The 27,845-nt window shown below is 39.3% G+C and overlaps 2 protein-coding genes across 2 annotated transcripts in view; one reads left to right on the top strand and one right to left on the bottom strand.

The window, feature by feature from the left end:
• LOC130911106 (transforming growth factor beta-1 proprotein-like) overlaps positions 1-24,748 on the bottom strand; it is a 48,324-nt gene extending 23,576 nt beyond the window's left edge. The window contains exon 1 of the mRNA XM_057828820.1: positions 23,683-24,748. Coding sequence (XP_057684803.1) covers positions 23,683-24,013 — 331 coding nt within the window. The 5' untranslated portion in view covers positions 24,014-24,748. The remainder of the gene's footprint in view (positions 1-23,682) is intronic.
• The window catches only part of LOC130911107 (cyclin-dependent kinase-like 1), a 49,587-nt gene continuing 33,057 nt past the window's right edge, over positions 11,316-27,845 (top strand). The window contains exon 1 of the mRNA XM_057828821.1: positions 11,316-11,370. Within this exon, the coding sequence (XP_057684804.1) occupies positions 11,356-11,370 (15 nt within the window). The 5' untranslated portion in view covers positions 11,316-11,355. The remainder of the gene's footprint in view (positions 11,371-27,845) is intronic.

Here is a 27,845-nt window from a genome sequence, read left to right as displayed (position 1 = left end):
TTTCCTTGACACAGATCAGTCGTCCTGGTCCCTTTGTAGAAAAACTGCCCCAAAGCATGATGTTTCCACCCCCCTGCTTTACAGTGGGTATGGTGTTCTTCGGATGCAATTCAGTATTCTTTCCTCTCCAAGCACGAGAACCTGTGGTTCTACCCAAAAGTTCTATTTTGGTTTCATCTGACCATAACACATTCTCCCAGTTCTCTTCTGGATCATCCAAATGCTCTCTAGCGAACTGAAGACCGGCCTGGATGTGTACTGGCTTCAGCAGCGGGACACGTCTGGCAGTGCAGAATTCGAGTCCCTGGTGGTGCATTGTGTTACTGATAGTAGCCTTTGTTACTGTGGTCCCAGCTCTCTGTAGGTCATTCATTAGGTCCCCCCGTGTGGTTCCGAGATTTTTGCTCACCGTTCTTGTTATCATTTTGACGCCACGGGGTGAGATTTTGCATGGAGCCCCAGATCGAGGGAGATTATCAGTGGTCTTGTATGTCTTCCATTTTCTAATAATTGCTCCCACAGTTGATTTCTTTACAGCAAGTGTTTTACCTATTGCAGATTCAGTCTTCCCAGCCTGGTGCAGGTCTACAATTTTGTTTCTGGTGTCCTTCGACAGCTCTTGGTCTTGGCCATAGTGGAGTTTGGAGTGTGACTGACTGAGTTTGTGGACAGGTGTCTTTTATACCGACAATGAGTTAAAACAGGTGCCATTAATACAGGTAACGAGTGGAGCCTCCTTAGACCTTGATAGACCTCGTTAGAAGAAGATCTTTGACAGCCAGAAATCTTGTTTGTAGGTGACCAAATACCTATTTTCCACTCTAATTTGGAAATAAATTCTTTAAAATTCAAAGAATGTGATTTTTTGTTTTTTTCCCATTATTTCCTTTAAAATTCAAACAATGTGATTTTCTTTTTTTTTTTTTCCCCCACATTCTGTCTCTCATGGTTGAGGTTTACCCATGTTGACAATTACAGGCCTCTCTAATCTTTTCAAGTAGGACAACTTGCACAATTGGTGGTTGACTAAATACTTATTTGCCCCACTGTATAAATAATGTTTTGTAATTAAAATTAGGTGAGTAATAAGTCAAATTAAACACATTTCATTAAAACAAATTTTAAAGTGCCGAGAAGAGGACTGGGAGAATGTGTTATGGTCAGATGAAACCAAAATAGAACTTTTTGGTAGAAACACAGGTTCTCGTGTTTGGAGGAGAAAGAATACTGAATTGCATCCGAAGAACACCATACCCACTGTGAAGCAGGGGGGTGGAAAAATCATGCTTTGGGGCTGTTTTTCTACAAAGGGACCAGGACGACTGATCTGTGTCAAGGAAAGAATGAATGGGGCCATGTATCTAGAGATTTTGAGTGAAAATCTCCTTCCATCAGCAAGGGCATTGAAGATGAGATTTGGCTGGGTCTTTCAGCATGACAATGATCCCAAACACACAGCCAGGGCAACAAAGGAGTGGCTTCTTAAGAAGCATTTCAAGGTCTAGGCCTGGCCAGTCTCCAGATCTCAACCCCATAGAAAATCTGTGGTGGGAGTTGAAAGTCCGTGTTGCCCAAAGACAGCCCCAAAACATCACTGCTCTAGAGGAGATCTGCATGGAGGAATGGGCCAAAATACCAGCAACAGTATGTGAAAAGGTTGCGAAGAGTTGCAGAAAACGTTTGGCCTCCGTTATTGCCAACACAGGGTACATAACAAAGTATTGAGAGCAACTTTTGGTATTGACCAAATACTTATTTTCCACCATGATTTGCAAATAAATTCTTTAAAAATCAAAACAATGTGATTTTCAGTTTTTTTTTTTTTTTTTTTCCACATTCTGTCTCTTATGGTTGAGGTTTACCCATGTTGACAATTGCAGGCCTCGCTAATATTTTCAAGTGGGAGAACTTGCGCAGTTAGTGGTTGACTAAATACTTATTTGCCCCACTGTACAACATATTGAATTGTTTGTAGCTTGAACACAACGTAAAGTGCCTTCCCTTTTCTTCCCATTTTCCATAGGTGGCCCTCTGTGGAAAAGCTTTGGACTTCCGCCATAAATCTGTACGTTTGAAAAGATGAAACTGACCAGGAATGGGTGAAGGTGAACTGGAAAATCACATGAAGAAGAATGTATGTGGGATTAGTAGTAAAGTCAAGGAGGGGAGCAAAGGTGGGGAGCCTGCGGTGGAATGTTTATCGATGCTGCTCAAGCCTGGCCCGCTCCCAACATCCTCTATTTTGCTTGGGAATGCCAGAGCCATGATTCTCTTCTCTCCACGTTTCTCGCATACTTCCCGGATTCGGCTCTGGCCTGTACCGGGATCGCGGGTCCACCTCTTGTGTAACATTTTTACCAGAATTTGTTCTGGCGCTTTCACATGAAGGAGCGAGTCCAAAAGAAGGACATATCAGCAGGTGCCGCCCATGTCATATTCGAACTGCTAAACTGAATGGAAAGTGAGCAGTAATTGAGTGAAGTGAGAGGAATGTGCAAAGGGTCAGTGAAGTGAAGTGAAACAGGACGTGAGGTCACTTCCGCTGCGAGTCATATTGACTACAGTGCCAGTCCTCACTTCTACTTTTTAATTAACAAACCAGATCTTTGATTCAACTTGTTAGCTAACATGAAGGCAACTAGAGTCGGTCATATTGTTGATTGTTGACTGTTATCCGTGGTATTCACTTGTGATTACTCTCTAACAAACCTGACAAACACATGCACACACATGCACGCAGGTGCTTGGGTGTGGGAGGATTTCAGCGCTGATCCGCAGGTAAGCCGGGGACAGCTGTTGTGACAGGCAGGGAAGCAGCTCTGTAATTAACGGTGTGGGGAAATAGATTCCAGCGGGCAGCTCCACCCTCCCATGCACCCCCAACCTTATACTCCCCGCTATCCCCACTATGCATTATCAAGCCAACAAGGAGTTGAACAGAAAACCCAATGAGATGTGGTGGGTGAATGAAAAAATATATTTGCTGATCAAAATTACGATTTTTGACCCAAGATGTTAGCAATTTAGCGGTTGTATATAAAGATGTCACGTCATTTTCAAAGTATCGGAATCGGCAAAAAAATATCGGACATGCCTTTTATATATATATATATATATATATATATATATATATATATATATATATATATATATATATATATTTTAATCGTTTTCTAATTGTATATAACGTTACAGACAAAATGTCTTACACTCATCCAGAGTAGTTTTGGCTTAAAGTAGGGCTAGCAAAGTTATTGCGTTAACGGCGGTAATTATTTTTCCTTAATTAATCACGTTAAATAATTAACGCATGCACTGCACGACCCACTCACGCATAGTCGCATTCAATCTATAAAGGCGCCGTTTTACCAATATATAGGGCTAAACGCAGCGTACAATGAGTAGAGAGAATTTTGACAGCCTTTGGAGCCTTTTTTTATTTGGCTAAAGCCTTACATTCCCTCTCTCAGCAATTAAAATTAACATGGGAGGCAATGATGGGAAGAAAGTAGGTAGTTGATCATTTTCTTAACACCCTATGTTCTTTCCCAACACAGAGAAGACATATCAATTGGTGCCCCTAGGCACAGTCATGGTTGCACTTCCCATCATGCATTTGGGTTGAATGGCTGCAGTATCATATACTGAAAGCTCAACAAATGCACTAGATGGCAATATTTAGTCACAATATACAAAGTCACATTTATCCTTTAAGAATTACAAGTCTTTCTATCCGTGGATCCCTCTCACAGAAAGAATGTTAATAATGTAAATGCCATCTTGAGGATTTATTGTCATAATAAACAAATACAGTACTTATGTACTGTATGTTGAATGTATATATTCGGCCGAGTTTTATTCATTTTTCTCTTAATGCATTGCCAAAATGTATATGATTGGGAAAAATTATCGGGAATGATTGGAATTGAATCGGGAGCAAAAAAAAAAAGCAATCGGATCGGAAAATATCGGGATCGGCAGATACTCAAACTAAAACGATCGGGATCGGATCAGGAGCAAAAAATCAGATCAGAACAACCCTAGTTGTAATTGATATCACAACGGAGAAATTCACTCTTAACTTGAGCCTACCTAAGGAACATATGTCCCACCGGCGGGAGGCCCCATGGACGACCCAGGACACGGTGGAGAGACTGTCTCTCGGCTGGCCTGGGAACGCCTTGGGATCCTACCGGAGGGGCTGGTTGAAGTGGCTGGGGAGAGGGAATTCTGGGGTTCCTAGCTAAGGCTCCTGCCCCCACGACCCGACCCCGGATCAAGCGGGAGATGATGGATGGATGGATGGATGGATGGATGGATGGATGGATGGATGGATGGATGGATGGATGGATGGATGGATGGATGGATGGATGGATGGACAACATAATTCAAAGGACTAGCACACATGGGAGGGTTGCTACAGTTCTTTCAGTGGAAAAAGGGAAAAAACTAGGTGGAAGAGCGAAATAAAAACAACTTCCACACCATGCCTTGAATAGTGCAGAAGCAAAAGAATTAATCATCACACCATAATTCAAAACACTAGCACATGTGGACGTGGGATTTGGAGAGGATTGCCTTATTTCTCAGATGAAAAAGGGAAAAATAAAAGGGTGGGTGAAGGAAATTAAAAACAATTCCTACATTTTGCTCACCTTGCACAGAAGCAACAGAATTAATCGTTGTAAAAAAATTCAAAAGACTATCGCAAGTGAAATGGGGATTTGGGGAGGGTTGCCCCAATTCCTTAGATGGAATAGGGAAAACAAGAAGGTGGATGAAAAGGAAAAATATCAACAGATTTTGAAATTAAATCACAAAGCCTTGTCAAGTCACTCAGATCAAGTCAAACCGAGTCTTTCCTACGTTTAGCTGAGCAAGTTCCGTGTCCTAAAATTGGCGACTGACTCAAGTGAAGTCATGTGACCCGAGTCCTCCATCCCAACCAGCATGTAGAACAAAACAATTACATCGTATAATACGCATCCTTAATGAGTGGAGTGTGTGGAAAGTGTTAGTCATTGAATTAAAACAAATGGGACAAATCAAAACGCAGGAGAGCTAATGAAAAAAACTGAGAGCAGTTATTTTGTCCCACGCCCTCTGCCTCCTCCTGTGTTATTCTAACAATTGCAAAATATTCCTCCACACGTACACTCATGTGGCTGGCCAGGGCCCAGCGAGAGCCAGCTAGCATGAAGAAAGTTTGTTTGAAAAGGAAGCCGTGCCGAGGCTCGGCCTGTTCTCTGGCATTCCGCAGCGGTCGGAAACATGCGCTCCCTACGGGCACCGGACCTGAGTCACCCTGGAGATCTCTGCGCTTGTCGGCCTGCCTTCCTTCCTGCCAAGCTGGCCCGTCACGCTTGCCAACCTGCGAGCGCGCTGATAGCCTGCTCAGGAAGCCTGGCCGAAAGGAAGAACTCTTGAGATTGAGAGCCAAATTGCGTTGATCGTTTGGGTGAGAGGAAGTAACAAAGTGCAACTATTTTCTTGTGGCACTTAAGTAGATCTTTCAAGTATCCTTAGTACTTCAGTGGTTTCTGACAACATTCACCTTACATTTGAAAACAGATGGATCCTTCCAGAATTGTAGGACATTTTACGTCCCACCCTTCAAATTTTAAATAATCTACATACAAAATATTAAGTAGTTAGGAATACTCTCTAAAATGTACACCCCCTGAAATGCATTTTTCTCTTGTCTCATTCTCTCTTAAATATAACAGTTCAAATAAAATTCATTGCTGCCTCTTATAACTGTGAGAACATTTGTTTTAAGATAATTCGTATATGATTTATTATTAAGGGTGTAACGGTACATGTATTTAGATTGAACCGTTTCGGTACGTGGTGCTCGGTTCGGAACGGAGGCCTACCAAACGAGTTTCTGATGAAATTTAACTAGGGTTGTTCCGATCATGTTTTTTTTCTCCCGATCGTTTTAGTTTGAGTGTCTGCCGATCCCGATATTTCCCGATCCGATTGCTTTTTTTTTTTGCTCCCGATTAAATTCCAATCATTCCCGATAATTTTTCCCGATCATATACATTTTGGCAAAGCATTAAGAAAAAAATGAATAAAACTCGGACGAATATATACATTCAAGATACAGTACATAAGTACTGTATTTGTTTATTATGACAATAAATCCTCAAGATGGCATTTACATTATTAACATTCTTTCTATGAGAGGGATCCAAGGATAGAAAGACTTGTAATTCTTAAAGGATAAATGTGACTTTGTGTATTGTGACTAAATATTGCCATCTAGTGTATTTGTTGAGCTTTCAGTAAATGATACTGTAGCCATTTAACTGTTCTGCCCAAATGCATGATGTGAAGTGCAACCATGACTGTGCGTCGTGGTACCAATTGATATATCTTCTCTGCGTTGGGAAATAACGTAGGGTGTTAAGAAAAAGATCAACTACTACCTTTCTTCCCCACATTGCTTCCCACAATTATTCTAATAGTTGGGAGAGGGATTGTAAGGTTTTAGCCATTTAAAAAAAGGCTCCAAAGGCTGCCCAAATTCACTCTACTCATTTTACGCTGCCTTTTAGCTCTATACACTGTATGGGTAAAACGGCGCTATCATAGATTGAACACGACAATGCGTGAGTGGGTCGTGCAGCGCATGCGTTAATTGCGTTAAATATTGTAACCTGATAAATGTGAAAAATATTACTTCTCGCCATTAACGCCATAAATGTGATAACCCTACCTTAAGCTTAAACTAAAGACTCTGGAAGAGTGTAACTCATTACGTCTGTCATGTTCAATACAATTAGAAAACGATTTAATTAAAAAATATATATATATTAAAAAAACACATGTCCGATATTTTTTTGCCGATTCCGATACTTTGAAAATGACGTGATCGGACCCAATCGATCGGGGTGCCGATCGATCGGCATATCTCTAAAGGTAACCCTTACTTTTCGAGGCTGTGAGTCGATCGGGTTACAGTTTCTTTGTGTTGATTATATTTACTCCGTCTAATGAGGACCAACGCGGTAGGACAGTATAACCCAGAAACGTCAACGGCGCGACAACGTGGCCGCTGCGAGAACACAGTGAAACGCGGGCGTTAAAGTCAATCAGCCAATGCACACCAGTGGCAGTGCGGCCACGTGTTAGACGTGTCCCAGATAGAGGCATGCAAAATTTCCGATTATTCGCGATTCGGCCATGGAAAATTTGAGAACGATTCACAAACATCCAAATTCCGATTATTGAATTATACCAGGTAAAGCAGAACTAAAACACAGTCAGCGCGGTCTTTGGGACGCAATGAGGAACGGACCGAGAGCAAATATCATGTTCGAATTATGCCGCTAGCTATAAAAATAAAAATACCTGACTGCGGCCGACAGCTGGTTCAAACAACGCCCAGTTGCTAGTAGCTACAAACATACGGCCACATACGGCTCTAGTAGATATCACATATATGTAGAATTAGATGCTTAACAACAGATGACGGCGGTGTTAGACCATATAAAGAGAACTAGATGCAAAGTGACAGACTTGCCATTTAGTAGTTGCCGCGTTGTAAACAGCCGCATTCTTAAAGCAGTACACTTCTCTTGAAGGCTCTGTTGTAGCGAACCTAATTCACTTTTTATCTAAAGTACTCCTAAATCGGCAAAATCTTGACTTGAATCTATCTTTAAATCATGAAACAGTTTTAAAACTGACATGTTGTAAGTAGACAGAAGGGAATTTATGGAATAACGGGAGCAATTTAATCAACTTTGACGGTTGATTTACATCATTAAATTCATTGAATGTAGTTTAAAGCTGCTGATACAGAATCGGGGCTTGAGTATTTTATTTAATGTTTTTAACTATTAACTTGATACTGAAATATTAGTTTAGTTTAGCCCAGACATGTCCAGAGTCCGGCCTGGGGGCCAAATATGGCCTGTGGTCAAATTTAATCCGGCCCCCAGCCTCTGTCATAAAATCAATAACTTCTGGCCCGCACACAAACTTAATAAATTGGTCAGCAGTACTGTTACCAGCATATGAAGGAGCTTACACACTAAATGCTGCTCCTCATTTACCCACTAAAAGGCAGCAGCACTCCAAGCAACATTAGCCCGTGTGACCCTTTACTTTCAATTTTCTAAAATGGCGATATTACCAAACATGACACGTTGACATGTACGACAAGATTATAGGGAAGATGAGCAGCGAGAAATTGAAGCAACCTGAAGCTAGCATAATTTTACAGCAGCAGTATTTTGCAAAAGCCCGAGAGTCGAAAGAGAACGCCACAGAGGCTAGTTGCGAGATTGTTTAAATTAATAATTTTAAAAATATATTAAAGCAAATGTGACACACAGAATGGCTTGCTAAAATTTGCTTAAATATATTGTCTACGTAAAGGACGTCAGCGAAGGTCGGCCCCCCACATTTTACTACATCAAATCTGGCCCCCTTTGCAAAAAGTTGGGACACCCCTGGTTTAGCCTAATAGAATTTTTTTTAAAAATTATTTTGGAACCAATGTACAAAACATTAAAAGCGGGGGGGAGGGGGTTGTGGTTTGGGTGACATCAATAATCGATTTATAATCGAATCGGAGCCTCTGAATCGTAATCGAAACGTTAGGTACCCAAAGATTTCCATCTCTAGTCACAGACGCGGCTCAACACGACGCACGCGAAAAGAACGGCAGAGTTTATTATTTGATGCGAGACGCGACCCTCCTGCGTCAATACTACTAGCTAGGATCGGGCAGACCGGAAGTCACTCGTGTAAAAATACGGTGGATCCGGTCGATTTTCAAACTAATATGCAATCGTAACCCACTTTTTGAGTCCATCAGATCTCTTGAGTGGTAGATCGGGGTACTGTTGACTTGTTGATTTACTGCTGTCTTCTCTGCCATAATAATAACCAACACGGCCCCGTGTTCAATACAAAACCCTCCTACCACAACAAGACAAGTCGGAACTAATATTCACATAGGAGCTAAAGTTATACAACATAAAATATACAATATAAATGAATATCACATCACATTTGTAAAATATAAACACATAATAAAATAAATAATAGCCTATTTAAATAAAATAAATTGAAATGAGCTAAAACACCTGTAATTAAATAATAAGAATAATACAGATCCTGCTTACACAATTAAATTTATTAATTTCTGTGTGGGGCTTTAACTTTAGAAAATCCACCAATAAAGCTTTTGAAAACCGTTCATAAGAAAAAAAAAAAAAGACTCATTGAGGCATTTCATTTGTAAAATACATGTTAAAATCTTTGTCATTGGGATTGCTTTTCTCTTTAGCACAGGACTTCTTTTTTCTTCTTTCTTTCAGAAAGAAAGCTGACCAATACGTGGGGTCTGGAAGGCAAATTGTTGTTGGATTATCTTTAAATACCTGCTACTTTTTGAGCAGGATTCTAGCTTTGTATAGGCTAATGTTCCTATTGTTGAAAGCACAAAGGTGTGTAATAAACAACTAGCACATTTAAATTTTGCATTTTGTTTTCTTACTGTACCGAAAATGAACCGAACCGTGACTTCAAAACCAAGGTACGTACCGAACCGAGATTTTTGTGTACCGTTACACCCCTATTTATTATGTATTATAAAGTAAACCCTTTCATGCTAGCGGCCAGCTAATCAATCATGGTGCATTAAGTCCATGAACTATTTTTAATTTGTCTGTTTTACCCTGGAGACCCCCGTTTACAGATAGAACAATAGGTCTATATGCTGCCATAGCAGTTTCATGGTGCATTAAGTCCATGAACTATTTTTAATTTGTCTGTTTTACCCTGGAGACCCCCGTTTACAGATAGAACAATAGGTCTATATGCTGCCATAGCAGTTTCATGGTGCATTAAGTCCATGAACTATTTTTAATTTGTCCGTTTTACCCAGGAGACCCCTATTTACAGACACCCCGCAACCGCTTTTGTTTCAACACAGCCATAAAAAGAATGTAAGTAATTATATTTATTATTCAAAATGTCTATCATTTTTAGCTTGGAATCATTAATTGATGTCTAATATTTAGTTTAAAAAAAAACAAAAAATCGACTTAATAAAATATTCACTTTGCATATTTTAAACTTTTAGACAAATTACGTCACAATGAAAAAAAATAGTGTCTGTAAATAGGTCACGGATATCTACCTCATAACTATCGCTTAATTGTTTTGTTGTTTTATTTTTGTTACTGTTGCATTGTCCCCAATATTTTAGATGATAAATACATAATTGATCCAAACAAATAAAAATTGGAAGAAAAAAAAAACGTTTAAAGGATAAATAATTGAAAAAGAAAATCTTGACAACTTCTTGATGTCTGCGATTTCTGCATTGCGACCTCTGTTATATTACCGTGTTTAATCCATAAAATCTCCTAAAAGTCTTGAGTTTTTGGATTGAAACAAGGTAAGTCTACGATATTATCTCGTTAAAATCATGGCGTCTTTAATTATGCTCTCTCATGCTCTCATCTCGAGTTATGGTTTAGGGCCCCCAAACTTTTCCCTTCTCTGATGAGGGGCCAGGGTCAGTTTGTAACAGAAAAAGTGTGATGATTGCAGGAGTGCCTAAATGTAAAAATGTATTGTTTTTCAGAAAGCCACAATCAAATAACCCTTTCTGGATTCTTCACGGAACAAAAGCAAATAAAATAATAATATAATATAATATAATATAATAAAAACACTATTAATTAAATAGATAATAACCAAATAACCCTCTCTGAGTTCTTCACAGAAAAGGCCAGGAAATAAATAACACCATTGAGAAAGAAAAAAAATTCTAAATGCTCTCTGCTATTGTTCAGGGGGCCGGACCAAATGTGGAGGCGGGCCGTATTCAGCCCGCGGGCCGTAGTTTGGGGACCCCTGGTTTAGGGGTTTCAAAAAAAATTATTTTGAAAATGCCTTCCTGTTCAAAATTTTCTTCCCCCAGAAAATTGGGATTTTAAGCTTTCCAATGATGTATCGCACATGCATATAGGATAATTTTGAAATTTGGCCAAATTGGGTGTCTTAGAGCGGAACTTCAAGTCAACTGAGTGTTTTCCGCCATATTTTTATTTTCAATAGTTATTGTATTGTTTTCATATATTTTTATATTATGATAAATACAGTACATTGCAGAATGAATAGATTGTTGTTAAAACAACACTTGCTACCTTTTCAGTTATGGTCAATTTTAGCGACGCTGGTGGACAAAAGCGGTAGTGTTTTGCTTTAAGGAAGACTTTCCCATGAGGACCAGCGGCAGCGCACACCTGCATAGTGTCGTAAAATCATGATAGTCACCTGCAGATGGATTAAACAACATTTGTGTTTCCAGTGGCTGTGTTAAGGATGGAAAGTAATAAGGTAATGAATCCAGTTATGGCTAAACAATAGCATATGATGGTTAGCAACCGTGTGGCTTAGTGTAGCTAACTCCCCTACCCCACCGAGTTTGGTTGGGTGTGGGGGGGTTGCCAGCGAGTGAAAGCCGGGCCAATGTTTATTCTGTATATCTTGGTAGCCTCCCTTTCTTTTTCTTCCTCAGACAAAACTTTTTCGTCATCTGTTATCCGTGCGAAAGCATTAGCATCGACTTCCGTCTTTATAATGAATGGGGAAAGGGGGAAGTAATGTATACTGTAAAGAAGTCAGCAAATTTGTAGTTGTTTTTTATGTGTGGCAGGGTTCCTGCCACCCTCCTCAAAGTTAATTAGTGCAGGTGAAAGCGATACAGACCCCCTCAAGATATAAAAGAGGTGTCATTCAACTAGTTGTCAGTCAACATATAGTCACAAATGGCATGAAAACATTTTATAAAGGTTGAAAAGTTACATAGTGTTGCTTTTACAGGTATTCAATTAAAATGAATAAAAACAGAACTACACTGCTCACGCCCCTCAGTAACACTCTAAAGTTGATTTTTTTTTTTCATCGTATTTAACACATTGCATGCCATTGACTGCAATAGATGTCCAATTCATTTGAACTGGGAAAACTAGCCGTGAATGTTTATTTTTCAGTGCCATTGATGGCGCTTGGCGACCGATCGAATTTTGAATAGAATAGACTAGAATAGAATTAGAATAGAACTTTATTGTCATTGTCAGCAAAAAACATTGTCAACAACGAAATTTGACTTGGCACTCCAGTATAAAAATATGTATTGTAATGAAAATAAATAGGAAAACATACACTCTAGGGCAATAAGTGAGAAATTATAGCCTGCTTGGACTGAAATACTAGACGTGCAACACAGGAATAGCGCAATAGTCCTAAAATTAGCAGTGTCATTTGTGCAAAAACAAGAATAAAAAAAAAGATTTAAAAAATTCAAAAAATGGAATAGTGGTCTGAGTAATGTGCAGATTACAATAGGATTGAATGTCTCCTTCTACCTTATAGTAACCCGTTATGCATATGATCAGAATAAGATGATTGTTTTCAATTTTGTCCCGACTTACAGTATAGGCCCGAATATAAGATTTTTTTTTTTTTTTTTTTGCATTGAAATACGACTGAAAAAGTGGCGGTCGTCTTATATTCGGGGTCTAGACATTATACCCATTCATGACGCTAGATGGCGCCAGATATCATTGAAGCGAATGCTGAACTTGACTCCCCAGGCCTAAGCGAACCACTTATGGTTCATGCAGTTATTGCAATTTTTTTGTTTTATAACAATAGATTGGTTTCTTTACCTTTCAAATGCCAGAAGCCATTCATTTACGAATGTGCTTGCACTTTAGTTTACATATTTAAATGTTCAGATATTAAGATTTGAAAGAAAAGTGTTAAAGGAATCCACGGATAGAAAGACTTGTAGTTCTTAAAAGATAAATGTTAGTATAAGTTATAGTAATTTTATATTAAAACCCCTCTTAATGTTTTCATTTTTATAAAATTTGTAAAATTTTCAATCAAAAAATAAACTAGTAGCGGTTACGTCTAAGCCTGTCACAATATGCAATAATTCCATTTATCGCACGATAAATAAAAAAGAAGGCGGTAATTTGCTGCGATTTATCGCCTCACGTGCGCGCGTGCGGCAGACGAGTTCGGATTCCTTGTTACCAACTGTGCAAAATGCATCTTCGTTCCAGGTCCGGCAAAAACTAGCGCTGGAGCCAATCGTTCCCATTATATCCTATTGTTCAATGTGTACCGACCGCGTCAGTGCTCCAGAGTGACTGCGGACCATCTACGGCACGCCGGTGTTGTTGACGTGTGGGCGCCTCCGTCAGGAGTGACAGCTTTTTTTTGGCACAACGCCAGATATTTACAACGAAGTCCGCCAAAACATTGTTACTGACTTGGCTGCTACGAACAACCTCGCTTTGACAACGAACAGCTGAATGAAATTAAGAGCGCTGTGCTTCAAACTCGTCCTGTTTATGAAAGTCGATTGTCATATGCTGGTGTTGTGTAGTAATGAGCAGACGTGACTTCAGCGGCGCTTGCTAACTTTTTTAATGTGCACACACACTAGATATCATAAAACAGCAAACTAGATGTACGTTTAATGCCATTGGCTACGTGAGCCCAGAGTGATTATGGGACACGTAGTCCATATACTACATCGATAAATTCTAAACTGTCATGACTGAATGGAAGTTAAGAAGGCCAAATCAATCCATACCAGTGACTATAGATAATGTTGCAAATATTGTTAATTCAGTACGTGACACAGATGGATTCAGACCACAAATAGGATGTCTTGCTCATGTAGTAAACATAGCTGCTAAGAGCGCTGTAGCAATCAACAGTGTGCCCCGCCTCACTTTACAAACAGTAAAGATTGTTCTCAGCACTTCTTTAGAATTTTTTCTTCAGATCCGTAAGAAGTAAATAAATAATATAACATAAATATTATGCACTAAAATGCATGTTTATATGATGGCAATTTAATTTTTGCTCGTTAGAACAAAAAAAATCGTAAATCAAAAATCGTACCGAACCGTGACTTAACTGTGTCGTTGCATCCCTATGGAACACCATTGCAGAAGCTATGACGGGAAAGTTTTCATTTGCCTAAATGCTTGTTATTAAGTGCAATTTTTTTTTTTTAAACACATTTGATTTATTCTGTGTTTCTGTGTGGTATCAATATTGTTGTCATTTACTTAAGAGGCATGGTCTATTGTTTTTAGTTGTGATTTCTTAAAAAGTATTTCTGAATTTAAGAGTAAATATTTATCGCGTATAAATGGGTGTACTTGATCTATTGATATATACTGTTTTCTGACTGTGTTATTGTAAATTGGTTTTAAAAGAAATTGGGGGGGGGGGGGGCGCAATAATATCGCATATTGCAATTTATGTGAATAATTATTGCACACTAAAACGGGACAGGCCTAGTAGTTACGTCACATAGGCTCCCGCAGTCTTCCACAGTGTCTTTACCTACGTAAGGTAGTGATTGAAATACACCACAAGGTGTCAATGGCGAGTTTTAAATTACTTAGAAATCAAGCCAATGAGTGTGTTTTGTCCCTTGACTGACGCCGTAGTTCCCTGTTAACTGGTCCATCCACGGTCATTTGAGTGCTGGCTTCAAAACGTACGAGACCTCTGATCGTTTGTATATTGTGACTAAATATGGCCATCCAGTGTATTTGTTGAGCTAAACGAAATGTTTTAATAGAGTTTGACCAAAGTCTGTGTAAGTTTTATGTATATTTTGCATAGCTATTTTGATTGGGAATGGCAGTTCTCTTTGCATTGAGCGCTTTTATTTTTGTGAACTTTTTTGTTTTTTGAGAGATAGGAATGTTATTTTTGTAGTGCACTTTCACTAAATGATACTTATGTTTGTTGTGAAGGAGTTGCTGAAGCTTATGCCAATAAACGGCACGGTCCAATGAACTACTGTGTCCACTCGCCTTTCTCTGCCTCTTAGCTCTCAATGCAGAAAAAGGCGTCATTGTAATCTGTTTGAGGCAATGCATGAGCGGGTCATTAAAAGCGTCAAATATTTTTACGTGATTAATTTTAAAAAATTAATTACCTAATTAATTAATTAGTTAACGCGATAAATTTGACAGCACTACTACTCACCTAATAATAATAATAAGTAATTTCAGCCAAAAGACTAAGACGAAGATGAAAATTAAAAGACAAGGGTGAAGAAAGCTTGTCCTCTTGCTAGCTAAAAAAGTTAGTGGGCTTCCACTTTAGCTAAGTTTAGCCAAGATTGAACTATTTATTCAAACTTTTGATAGTTAATTACCTATTAGGGATGAATATCATAAGCGGATTTTAAGGGGGGGGCAGGGCCCCCCGGTGGCCGAAAAGTGTTGTTGCTTGAAATTTACTTTCCTATATATTTATAAAAGTTGTAAAGCAATAAAACTGCAACAAAAATGAAGGAAATAACAATAAAATATATTTTTATAATGGGCCAAAATTATTTTTCGAACAGATCATGTGACTAGCACCTTAAACGGTTTCCATATCATTTACTTTGCATATAATTAAAAAAAAAAATTTAGGGGAGGGCAATTTTATTTTTCAAAAGTTTTTTTTCTGTGTTGAAAATGTTATATATTATAACTTTTTTTGGGACTGAATAATTTAGACACAAATGTCCTACCCATAATATGGCCCAAACACAAAAAGGATTGCTCCAATCAAATAAAACTTTTTCAATGAAAAATTAAGTGTTCAAATGCAACTCAAATATTTTTTTCGCATTCAAAAACATTTTCTATGATTGAAATTTTTCTTTTTTTGATTGAAGTGATTTTTATTTTTGAAAATAGATTTTTTTGAAGCAACTTATTTTTTGATTGAATAATAAAGACCAAAACGTACTAGCCAAAATATGGCCCAAACACAAATCAACATTACTTCAATCCAAAAAGTTGGTTGAATCCCCCCCAAAATTCAAAGAAAAATAGCTTTCACATGCATTTTTTTTTACTTTCAAATTTATTTTTCCACTCACATTTTTTTTTTTTTTTTTTTGATTGAAGAGACCTTTTTTTGATTGAAAATATATATTTTGATTTAAGCAACTTTTTTGTTTTTATTGAAGCAACTATTTTTTTTTTGATTGAATAATAAAGACACAAATCTATCTCCATATGGCTTCACCCAGGGGATACAATTTTTGACTGGGGTAACTACATTGGCACGACACCGGCGGGCGTACCATATTCAGTGGTTGACGATCTTGGCGAAAAATATTGCCTAGGCAGCCTGATTTAGAATTCCCCTCAAGAATGATGGGAAACAAAAAACGCTCATTGTCAACTTATTATTATAAATATTTTTGTAGGCTAATTTTATAGCTGACACTGCGTTTCGGGGTCATAAACATGTTGTGCCCCAAAAGTCAAACTCCACCTATGATGATTATGTAGCTGAAAACCAAACAAGTGAATGCTTTTTTTTCCAAGAAATTTTAGGCCAAAATTTCCTTCAATTCTGGAACAACTCAGATATTTGTACCTGTAGAGTGTGGGTTCCTTGGCCACCTCCGAGAAGAGAGGTTATATGGAAAGGGCCCATAAAAAGCCAAGATGTTGAAAAAGTGATAGGATATGCAAGGGAGAACCCAACACTCGAGTTACAGGAAACCCCCCAATCCCTCAGGAGAAAATGAAAGAAGGAATGAAAGAATGCAAGAGTGAAAAAGTGGACATCATGTCTTCATTTTCCATACCCGGTGAGAAAAAAAAATCATTTTAAAAGCTCCTTTGTTCTCCTTCTGGATGGAGTCTTGCTTTTGAAGTGGTGGAGAAGGGAGGCGAACACGGGCGTACCGTGACGCATACAAACAAATGAAGATGTGTTTATGGTGAAAGATTTTGAGGCCAGATGCTTGGTGGTGCTAACGTGTAGAGCGTGTGATCTTGGAAGACTTCTTGTTGCCTGGAGATGTTGGGTGGAGATCAGAAGATTGCTAATGGGCTAAATTGCCTTTGAATCGGAGCCATCTGACATGAGATGTTGCGTAAAAATGCGAATATTCAACCACATACTCCATGAAGACATGTGGCTGGCACGCTTTTACATTTTTATTTGACTATTAAACACTGATAGGGAACAAAAGATTTCCACATTGCCAAGGCACCACTGTGAAAATTATATTTTAACTAGAAAAAAAAACACACACACACACCTGCTCTTCATGAAACTTTGTGGAGCAATCCAAAAATATGCTGTGAGAAAAAAAAAAGTATAATTTGATCAGGATCTGGGTTTACTGAGATTTGTGAGATGATGTCGGATGATCCTTGAGCAAGACTTACATTTTCTTTTGACCAAGTTGGATCAAAAACCTGATCTTGAATCTAATTAATCTTTCAGAGTTCCCGCTGTTCGATTAACAGTATTAAGCACAGGTGTCAAACTTGAGGCCCAAGTGCCAGATCCCGCCCGCATTGTCACTGTCGGTAAAATGCAATTTAAATGAAATTTATGTTGTCGTCAATGAAAGATAGAGAACTAAAGAAATGAGAGAATATTTTTTTCATAGTTTGGCTCGGGGTGCGACTTATGTGTGAAATTATTAACTCATTATTTTATCCTTTCACATGTTATTTTCATACTAAACTGCAAGAGGGCACTCAGGGCCTGTGTTTCAACATTGGCAGTAACTTATAAAAACAACTGAGAAGGGCTTAACGAAATGGCACCGAAAAGAAAAATTGCCTTTCAAGTAGGGCTGTCAAAATTATCGCATTAAAGGGCGTTAATTTTTTTAATTAATCAAGTTAAAATATTTGACGCAATTAACACAGATTACCCGCTCAGACAGATTTAAATGACGGTACAGTGAAACACCACTTGTTAATTGTGTTTTATGGAGTTTTGACGCCCTCTGCTGGCGCTTGGGTGCGACTGATTTTATAGGTTTCAGCCACCCATGAGCATTGTGTAAGTAATTATTGACATCAACAATGGCGGGCTACTAGTTTATTTTTTGATTGATAATTTTACAAATTTCATTAAAATGAAAACATTAAGAGGGGTTTTAATATAAAATTTAATATATAATATAAAATTTGTACTAACATTTTTCTTTTAAGAACTACAAGTCTTTCTATCCATGGATCGCTTTAACAGAATGTTAATAATGTTAATGCCATCTTGTTGATTTATTGTTATAAACTACAAATACAGTCCTTATGTACCGTATGTTGAATTTATATATCCATCTTGTCTTGTCTTTCCATTCAAAAAATAATTTAAAGAAAAATATGGCATATTTTATAGATGGTTTAAATTGCGATTAATTGCGATTAATTAATTTTTAAGCTGTAATTAACTCGATTAAAAATTTTAATCGTTTGACGCCCCTACTTTCAAGATGACATGTCTGTTCTTGGTGTTGGATTTTATCAAACAAATTTCCCCCAAAAATGCGACTTACACTCCAGTGCGACTTGTAGTCCGAAAAATACGGTAGGCCTACTGTAAAATTTTCAAATAAATCAAAAGGTTGTGGAGACAATTTCCTTTTTTTATTCCTATTTTGTTTTTTAATTAACAAAATAAACTAAAAATGAGAATATATTTTGTTTCTCCCCCTTTCTGTTTGTTAAAAATGTATTGTCTAAATGAGAAATAAATAAAACATTTACCGTTTTCCCTTTTTTTAAAAAAAAAAAAATTAAATAAAAACAATCTATTAAAAAGAGACTTTTCCCCCTTTAAAATAAGTATGAAAAGAAAACTATAAAAGATGACATTTTTTATTAAGACTCTGAACAAAAAAGGGTTCTGAGAGTTATTAACCGTGTCGTTAAACAATTACCCTAAATTTAGTATGATAAGGCACATTCAAGGCAAGCTAGGCGCTAACGCTAATACTGGCATACTGCCTGCCGCTCTCGCTCTTTGCTGAAGTATAATTGCTGCATGAATTCTGATTTGGGAGACTTGACAGTTCAGACCGCCGCCACATTCTGGAAAAATGTGGCCCAGTTCAGATTTAAACCACATACGAAATCGACCCAGATCAGGTTTGAAATGGTCCACTTCTTTGTGCGACTTGTCCCGTTCAGAACGTCAAGTTTAATGCCTCACTCGTGTCGGAAAAATACGAAAAAATCGGATTCGTGCATTAAGACCTGCAGCATGAACCTAGCCATAATGTACCTACCAAACAAGGGCGTAGGTTTGGTCTCAACATTGGTAGGGACGATATAACAGGATAACCTGCATCTACATTTTTTGCCCGGAAGGGCTACATTCCTCACGAATATGAACCTAATTAACTGATATGCTAAATCAGGGGTGCTCACTACGTCGTTTACAATCGACCAGTCAATCGCAACGCTAGTGTGGGTAGCTTGCGGCATAAAAAAAAAAAAAAAACTGAAAAATTATGTAGCTACATAGTTAATTATGATTATGTTGTGTGTATGTTTTGTTGTGTGAGCAACAAATGAGGTTATGCAGCACTCGTCCCTCTCTAAGCAGCTTCTTGCTCACGTTTTTCTAGTTCTATAGTTTCCAGCAGGGTTCACTACATTCATTTCTCTCAGTTTAATTAACGTTAACAGCAGAAAACACAAACAGAAGGACACTTCTCTTTAAGCAGTTTCCGACGAGAGTTGTGCAGGTTAGCAAGTTCACGGAGTTTAATGCTTTGATAACTGTGATGCAGGTCGAACTTTCAGTAGCAAAATTAATGGTGTGTTTCCCATCCCACCTTCACAACATTGTCGTTAGTGGCTGCTGCTGGTCAATAAAAACTTCCGATATCCCTCCGGGAGGAGGGGTGGAGGAGGCGGCGTGTTGTCGACGTGTATTTCTGTCGGGGTTGTGTGAGTGTGTTTGTCGGGGGTGGGTCAAGTCATCAGCCAATCAAATGTACATTTGGGGGGGGGGGGGTGGACCGGCGCATTCAGCAAGTGAAAAGGGGTAAATGTATTTATTTATTTTTTTCATTTTTTAAATTTTTATTTACTTATTTTCCCTTCAGGCATGACAAATCCAAACATACAGCATTTATTCACTCATTTATTCACTTATGTGTTAACAATTAATTCAACCCGAAAAGAAAAGGGCTGACGGGAGAAGCCGAAGCTTATTGAAACCCGTCCCCAGTATAGACCCTACCCACCGACGTCATAAAACCACGTGCTCGCTGTATGGTTCCGCCCACTTGTCCGTCATTTTGTCTCTGTATTAGCATTGGTTTCAATTGATCGAGGAATTTAAAATGCATTTCATGGAAGACCCGGTGCTTTCTGATGCCGCAAACTCACTGGATGTGTTGCATAAAAGGCGTTATGTGGAAAAGCTTCGTTCTATACAGTCGCCAGATCCATATTTGATGCCTAAATCGATGATTTTTGACCGGCTGCCTTCGCCGTCTCTGCCTGACCCTGATATTTACAACTATCTTGTCCACACAAAATCAGCCTATTCTCACGAAAGTTTGAAAAACTTTAAGAGCTTGGAGGCTTATAAATGCTACGTTGCTGGTTGGGTGAAACAGGTCCTCGTACACGAAAATTCGGCAGGAATCTTGTGCTCGGAAGGTGAGTTACGAAATTTTCAATTCAAAATCTTTTGTTCTTGCTAACATCCACTGTCAAGTCTAATGTATTTCATGTCATTTGTCAATGGAGCTAGGGCTTTTAATGTTTGTATGGATTTGCGATAGCACGCTCACTACATACATACGTGTATGTTGTCGGCGATTAGCCTAGCAATGATCTTAATTGTGTTTGTCAGCCCAAAACCCTCTAAATATATATTAAATGCATCTTACCAGATATAAAATGACTACTACATAATCTGTGGTAATCGCTTGGAGCCCAGTTTTCTCGTCGAATTGCAGCAGCCCATCTCGCTCTCTCCTCTCCGTGTCTCTCGGAATCCGGTAGAACTTCAAGTCTCTCCGTCTATCTTCTCTGTTATTGCAACCGACCGCCACACACGCCTTCACCATTTTGATTATTAATGTTAACGAGCAGAAAAACACGCCGTAAATAGGAGGAATGTACGTAGCCGTAACAGGTCAACACGATGTGTTGATGGACAAGTGGGCGGCACCAGTCAGGAGAGCGGAGTTGTGACGTCACGTGGGTAGGGTCTATACCATAAAGGACGCAGTAAATATCGAATATCAATATTTGACATTCAGATTTCGTAGTGATTACAATTTTTTTTTTTTTTTCTATAATAACCATCCCCTCTGTTTATTTTTCCAATAGTCCATTGTCGATTGTGGCAATGTGCTTGTTATGATGATTAGATTCAGTAGATTAGTTCATAATTCAGTAATTAGTTTATTCCGTTGATTCGATCCAGAGGATAGGGGATAGATGAGGACCGATGGTAGGCCGTGTCCGCCACCCTCCTTTTGTCGACTTAATCCTCGTCGCAGGAGTGTATAACTTTGAACATAATGAAAATAATTCACTTAATCACTTAATTTCGTGTTACAGTAGGTCTCTACTATCCCTATGCAAACCTACACCCTTGCTTCCAAAGCAGTGTTGTTTTTGTCATCGATGACTATAACGAAAATATTTCATAGACCAGAGGTTGCGCTAGACATTTTCGTTGTCTGTCATTTTGACTGACAGGGTCATAAAAATCCGGTCATAATCTATTTTTACCCGTCACTTAAATTTTTAAAATGATAATGATGACATATTCAATAGTATTTAGTTTTCATTCATTTTTAATTAATATTGTAATGCTTGCTTGGTGGCGAAAAATTAGACACGGAAGTCGTGGTATTTTTCTCCCTCTTTTTACTCTGCTTACCACCAACAACACCAACAAAACAACTCCGCCCCCAAAGAAAAAGAGGCAACTATATAGAACCCAATCACCAGAATAGCCAATGACGTCATGCATTAAGAGAGACAATAGCTAATTAATATGCTCACTCGCCACCCTGTGATCTGGGGTGTGAATTGCAACTTGTCAAAATGACGGACGGACTTCAGTTTTTTCCGTCACCGTTTTAAAAAAACGGTCAACGACGGAAAATATTCGGTTAACGCGACCCCTGTCATAGACGAACAATTTTTCTGTGGCGAGACGCTAACGAGCTAAAAACGTGTTTGGGAAACTAAAACACAACGAGACGAATGCCCTGACGAGACATTTTGTCACACATTGTGTGACATTTTTATGTTTAGTTAGCCTCAATCGCATCAGTATCTGGTGTTGACATAAATGTGACGTGCTGCGCGCCCCCCCAACTCACCAGCGTCCTCTCCAGGCTCGCTTGTTTTGAAGCACACACAGTAAGATTCTTTTCATATGTCGGCAAGAGAGAATATGCAATGTTGCTTCAGCCTTTAAAGGTCTGTGCTGAGTGATCATCACACACTAAATGTAACTCGTAGTAAGCCTGAACGATATATCGTTTAAACATCGCCATTGCGATGTGCGCGCGCACGATAGTCCCATCGCAAGCACGTGCGATAGTTTTTATTTTTTCTAATTCACATATGCCTTGCTTTCTGCTCTGCGCACAGCCTCACACCCTCCCTCTCCCAGCCCTTTGTTCCTCTCAGTCACTGCGGCACTTGCTTATTAAAGTTAACGATGGCTTTGATCTGGCCAAAGAAGCCGGGCAGCAATCTGTCAATCATTGTTTAACTTGTTAAACAGTTTCTGCAAGGAAGCCGCGCTGGAATGAATGTGTGTGTGGAGACGATGGAGACATATAAATGCCAGAAGTGATCATGAGGAGTTTGAAATTTCTACATGTCACTCCAACTGTCACAGCTAAGGTAGATAAACAGAAGCATTTAATAAAGCCAAGCATTTATTTACTACAGTACTTTATTCTCATTCAAAAATGATTTGGTTGGACACTTATGTTTAAAACTGATCATAATTATGACATTTGAAGTGCTTGAAAACCATTTATTCATATACATTTTTTAAATCACTTTGGGGGAAAAGTGAGAAAAAAAACATGTCTCATATGTATATCTTTCCAATGCTAAATCTGAATAACTAAATTGAGCACAAAAAACACAAAAAAAAAAAAAAAACAAATGGGGAGGGGGGGGCGGCGCTACTTCGCGGTTTTTCACTTATCGCGGCGGGTTCTGGTCCCCATTAACCGCGAAAAACGAGGGATTACTGTACACTGTGGTGATGGTGAGTCATCCAAAGTCTTTCCAAACAGCTATTCAAGTCATCTAGAGAAAATTTCTTTCAAAAAATATATATACATTTTTTATAATATCGCAATATATCGCAAACACCAAAAATATCGCAACAATAGTTTTTTCCAATATCGTTCAGGCCTAACTCGTAACGTTAGCGTAGGATTCAGGTTCACATTAGCCTAATGCTAACAGTGAGCGTCCTCTTGGACAACGTTTTTTACATACAGTTCATGGTGTCGAGGTGGGTATATATTGAAAAATAATGTACTGAATGTGTATCATAACAAAGTTGGCTTTGTCCATGTAGATGCTCAAATATGTGCTTGTCTGTCAATGTTCATTTGAAATAGTTGGAAACCTTTATGTATTTATTTTTGGAGTAAAACATTTTGAGTAAACATCAACTAAAACTAGACACACATTTAGAAATGACTAAAATATGACTAAGACGAATAAGTATTACGGTCCAAAAGACTAAGATGAAAATTAATAAGGCTGTTCCAAAAGAAACTAACATCCAGGCCCGCACTAAAGAGGATTTTGACACCTTTGGCGTAAAGAACGAGTTGGTACTCACTGGTCATGTTGAACTTGTGCAGCACCTTAGCAAAGTACTCTTCCTCTTCTTGCTCGCTGGAGATGTACGTCTCTTCCTGGGCTTGCTGTTCCTTCAGCATCTCTGTGGTGCTGTTGTAAAGCGACATCAGCGTGGAAGGGATCTCCTCTTCGTCTCCCTCCTGGTCCTTTTCAGGCTCCTTGGGCAGACGCAGCTTGCTGAGGATCTGACTCCTGATGGCCTCGATGCGCTTTTTCTTCACCATCTCCAAGTCTAGAGTTTTGCATGTGGACATGCTGCTCCCCCGGGCCACCGCGTAGACGGCCACAGCGATCAGCAGGGCCAGCTTCATGGCTCGCCGCTGGAGATGTGCCTGGGCCTCCTCGCTTCTCTCCTGGCTGGCCTCGGATAAGGTGAATCACCGGCGGAAAGGTGCGAGTGACGCCAAGTGTTTACGTTCAGGTAGAACAATTAAAGCAGTGTGGAGAGTCTCGGAGGTTCAGGACTGAATAGCTCCTAACATTTGGATCCTCTGGAGGGCGGGCTACTGGAAGCCCCTGACTCAGCACGGCAGTTTCTCTTTACATTTTTTGACACACTCAGCCAAGCAAAAACACCACTTCCTCTGCTGTTCAACACATGTTAACACGACACTCCGGACTATTCAACAGACGGTCACGTCCAATCAGGCTGAACTCGGAGACCCGAAACGAACAGTGAAGTATATTTTAAAAGTCACTCACAAGTTGACGTTGAAGCCATTATGAAAGTGATCTCCCTTTTTGAGAACCAGCGGCACGTGACCCGCAGAAACTTTTCATGTCCATCCTCTGTTGTACAGGCTAAAAATGTTCAGAAATTTGACACACCTTCTCCTCTAGACCTTCTCCTCCAGACTCAGCAGCAGCACTGGCGGTCCATCCGAGTCCCCACTCTATCCATGAGTTTTCTTTCCACCTCAGTTTTGTTGCATCTCCGCCTCCTTGTGACACAGCTCCCTTCTACACGCCTCTTTTTCTTTTTTAACTTTTTGCCTCTGCTTGTCACAGCTTGCTGGTGACAAAGTGATTTGTGGGTTCTTGTGAGCTCAGCTAACTTTTCACCCCACCCTCCTCCTTCTCCTCCTCTCGCTTTCGAACTTTTTTCTTTTTCCTGTTAGTCGTCTAATCGAGCGCAGAGCTCTCCGCCCAGGAAATGAGACTAACAGTCACAGTGTAAAACATTTACCCCTTCACACATCGTACATCTGAATGGCTGGCACCGGCACTGGCTGTATGTCTTTAGGTCTGGCCTCTTGACTGACATGTCAACAAGGCGTGTATGGCAGCGGCGTCAGCTTGACTGACCGCTACTTTTACCCAGTGGCTGTGAAAGTCCATCTTCTGCCAGATTTGAGTGTCTGATCAAAACGTGGAGGCTTTTGAAGGGATAACAAGGCCGAACACTGTATTGCTCTCTCACAGCCAGTGTTGTTTTAGTCTTATTTACACACTAAGGGTGAGACAAAATATCGAAATGGTGATACAGTGGGGCAAATAAGTATTTAGTCAACCACTAATTGTGCAAGTTCTCCCACTTGAAAATATTAGCGAGGCCTGTAATTGTCAACATGGTTAAACCTCAACCATGAGAGACAGAATGTGGGGGAAAAACAGAAAATCACAGTTTGATTTTTAAAGAATTTATTTCCAAATTAGAGTGGAAAATAAGTATTTGGTCACCTACAAACAAGCAAGATTTCTGCCTGTCATAGAGGTCTAACTTCTTCTAACGAGGCTCGACTCGTTACCTGTATTAATGGCACCTGAGCGTGCTGACTACGGTGCTAATAGCCTTGTTTAGCTTCAGCTGCTAACATGGACTTTTAAGTTTTCCAAACTTTCTACACATAAAAAAACATGTTTTAACTAGTCTTCAGAAGCTTAATAGCCGGCACTCTTGACTGCCAAAATGAGGTTTGTAGTTTCGAATCCACGTTGGAGAAGAGCAAGAACAGGAAAGGAGTGTAGTGATGTCACAACTACCGTCTCCGTACGGATCACAGTATAAAATCATTATGAAATTGAATCATTTTCAGTTACTGAAGCACTGTGATGCATAAATTCGAAAAATTGCTCTGATATACAGTGGGTCAAAAAAGTATTTAGTCAACCACTAATTGTGCAAGTTCTCCCACTTGAAAATATTAGAGAGGCCTGTAATTGTCAACATGGTTAAAAAGACAGAATGTGGGGGAAAAAAACCCAGAAAATCACATGGTTTGATTTTTAAAGAATTTATTTGCAAATCTTGGTGGAAAATAAGTATTTGGTCAATACCAAAAGTTCATCTCAATACTTTGTTATGTACCCTTTGTTGGCATTAACGGAGGAAAAAACATTTTCTGTAACTCTTCACAAGCTTTTCACACACCGTTGCTGGTATTTTGGCCCATTCCTCCATGCAGATCTCCTCTAGAGCAGTGATGTTTTGGGGCTGTCGTTGGGCAACCTGGACTTTCAACTCCATCCTCAGATTTTCTATGGGGTTGAGACCTGGAGACTGGCTAGGCCACTCCAGGACCTTGAAATGCTTCTTACAAAGCCACTCCTTTGTTGCCCTGGCTGTGTGTTTGGGATCATTGCCATGCTGAAAGACCCAGCCATGTCTCATCTTCAATGCCCTTGCTGATGGAAGGAGATTTTCACTCAAAATCTCTCCATACATGGCCCCATTCATTCTTTCCTTTACACAGATCAGTCGTCCTGGTTCCTTTGCAGAAAAACAGCCCCAAAGCATTTTATACACGTATCCTAGCTACCACGCATTACAATGTACAAGACATGAATTACACAAGGTGTGCTCTTTGGCCTGTAAAGCACACGACAGCTCTGGATGCTAACAATCTACATAATTATATTGGGATAAGTTTGAAAACGCAATATGCTTACCTTGAATATCTGCTAAGAAAACCGGAGTTCCCAACAGGATACACTCTCGCTCCCAACCGGAGTTCCTAAAAGCACTCTCTCGCATCACCAGTTTTGCCCAACTTTTGTCTTATTAGGTATTTGCTGCACGCATTTTTCTCTGAAGCTCGTCTTGTGAACGACCGACAGTGCTGTCCTGCTCTTCACTTTTCAGATCTGGTTCAAATAGGAAGGGTAGAACTGACGACATGTTGGGAAAGCTAACGAGTGACACGCTGGAATTTCGGCAACGTCACACACTGCGACGTAACAAGAATGGCGACCTATCACTTAAAATAATTTTACAAACTTTATTAAAACAAAAACATTAAGAGGGGTTTTAATATCAAATTATTATAACTCATACTAACATTCATCTTTTAAGAATTACTTATCTTAAAAATAGAGGATCCCTTTAAGCTTCTAAAGACTAGTTAAAACATGTTTTTTATGTGTAGAAAGTTTGGAAAACTTTACACCCTGAGAACTTAGAAGTCCATACTAGCAGCTGAAGCTAAACAAGGCTATTAGCACCGTAGTCAACACGCTCGACTGCCATGCTGAAAGCTTAGGTTGAAACCACACTTGCAAAGGGGGATATGATTAGAAAACCAACACAATGTGGTTACAAATGCATGCTTCTTATAGTTGTTTGCTGTAAAACAACAGTTAAAATGTCATTCTTTTTACTGAAGTTTGTTGTTCATTTGACAGTATACATTATTTTTACAGTATTTACAACTCATGGGCTGCCATTGACGGCAATAGACGTCCAGTGCAATTTGACTGTGGGGCTGGCAGCAATCGCACTATCGCTACCAGCCTCCCAGTCAAATTGGATTGGACGTGTATCACTGTCAATGCAGTGAAACATGATCATTCAGTGGCGTACCGCAAGCAACACGTCACTTCTGCACATTAATATACATGATGACGTTAGCAATTGTGGCTAGGCAGGGCAACCTCCCGTTTGTCCCCAGTAGTAAATTAATGGAAATAGTGTACGAACGAGATGTTTCATGAGCTAAACCTACATATTCTGTCCGAAAATGATGTCCCTGGTGCCAAATTCACTGGTAAAGATGTGTAAGAACATACAAATGTTCAGTCAAAGAGATGGCTTGAGTGTCGAAGGCTGGAAAAGACGGGAAAAAGAGCCGAACCGACCTAAGCTTAGCCTTACCTTTTTTATCGACAACTTTTTCTTACGCCACTGACAATGACATTCTCCTGTTT

The sequence above is a fragment of the Corythoichthys intestinalis genome, unplaced genomic scaffold, assembly GCF_030265065.1.
Source record: "Corythoichthys intestinalis isolate RoL2023-P3 unplaced genomic scaffold, ASM3026506v1 HiC_scaffold_23, whole genome shotgun sequence".
In the NCBI taxonomy this organism is placed as follows: Eukaryota; Metazoa; Chordata; class Actinopteri; order Syngnathiformes; family Syngnathidae; genus Corythoichthys; species Corythoichthys intestinalis.
This window is presented reverse-complemented; position numbering and strand designations above follow the sequence as displayed.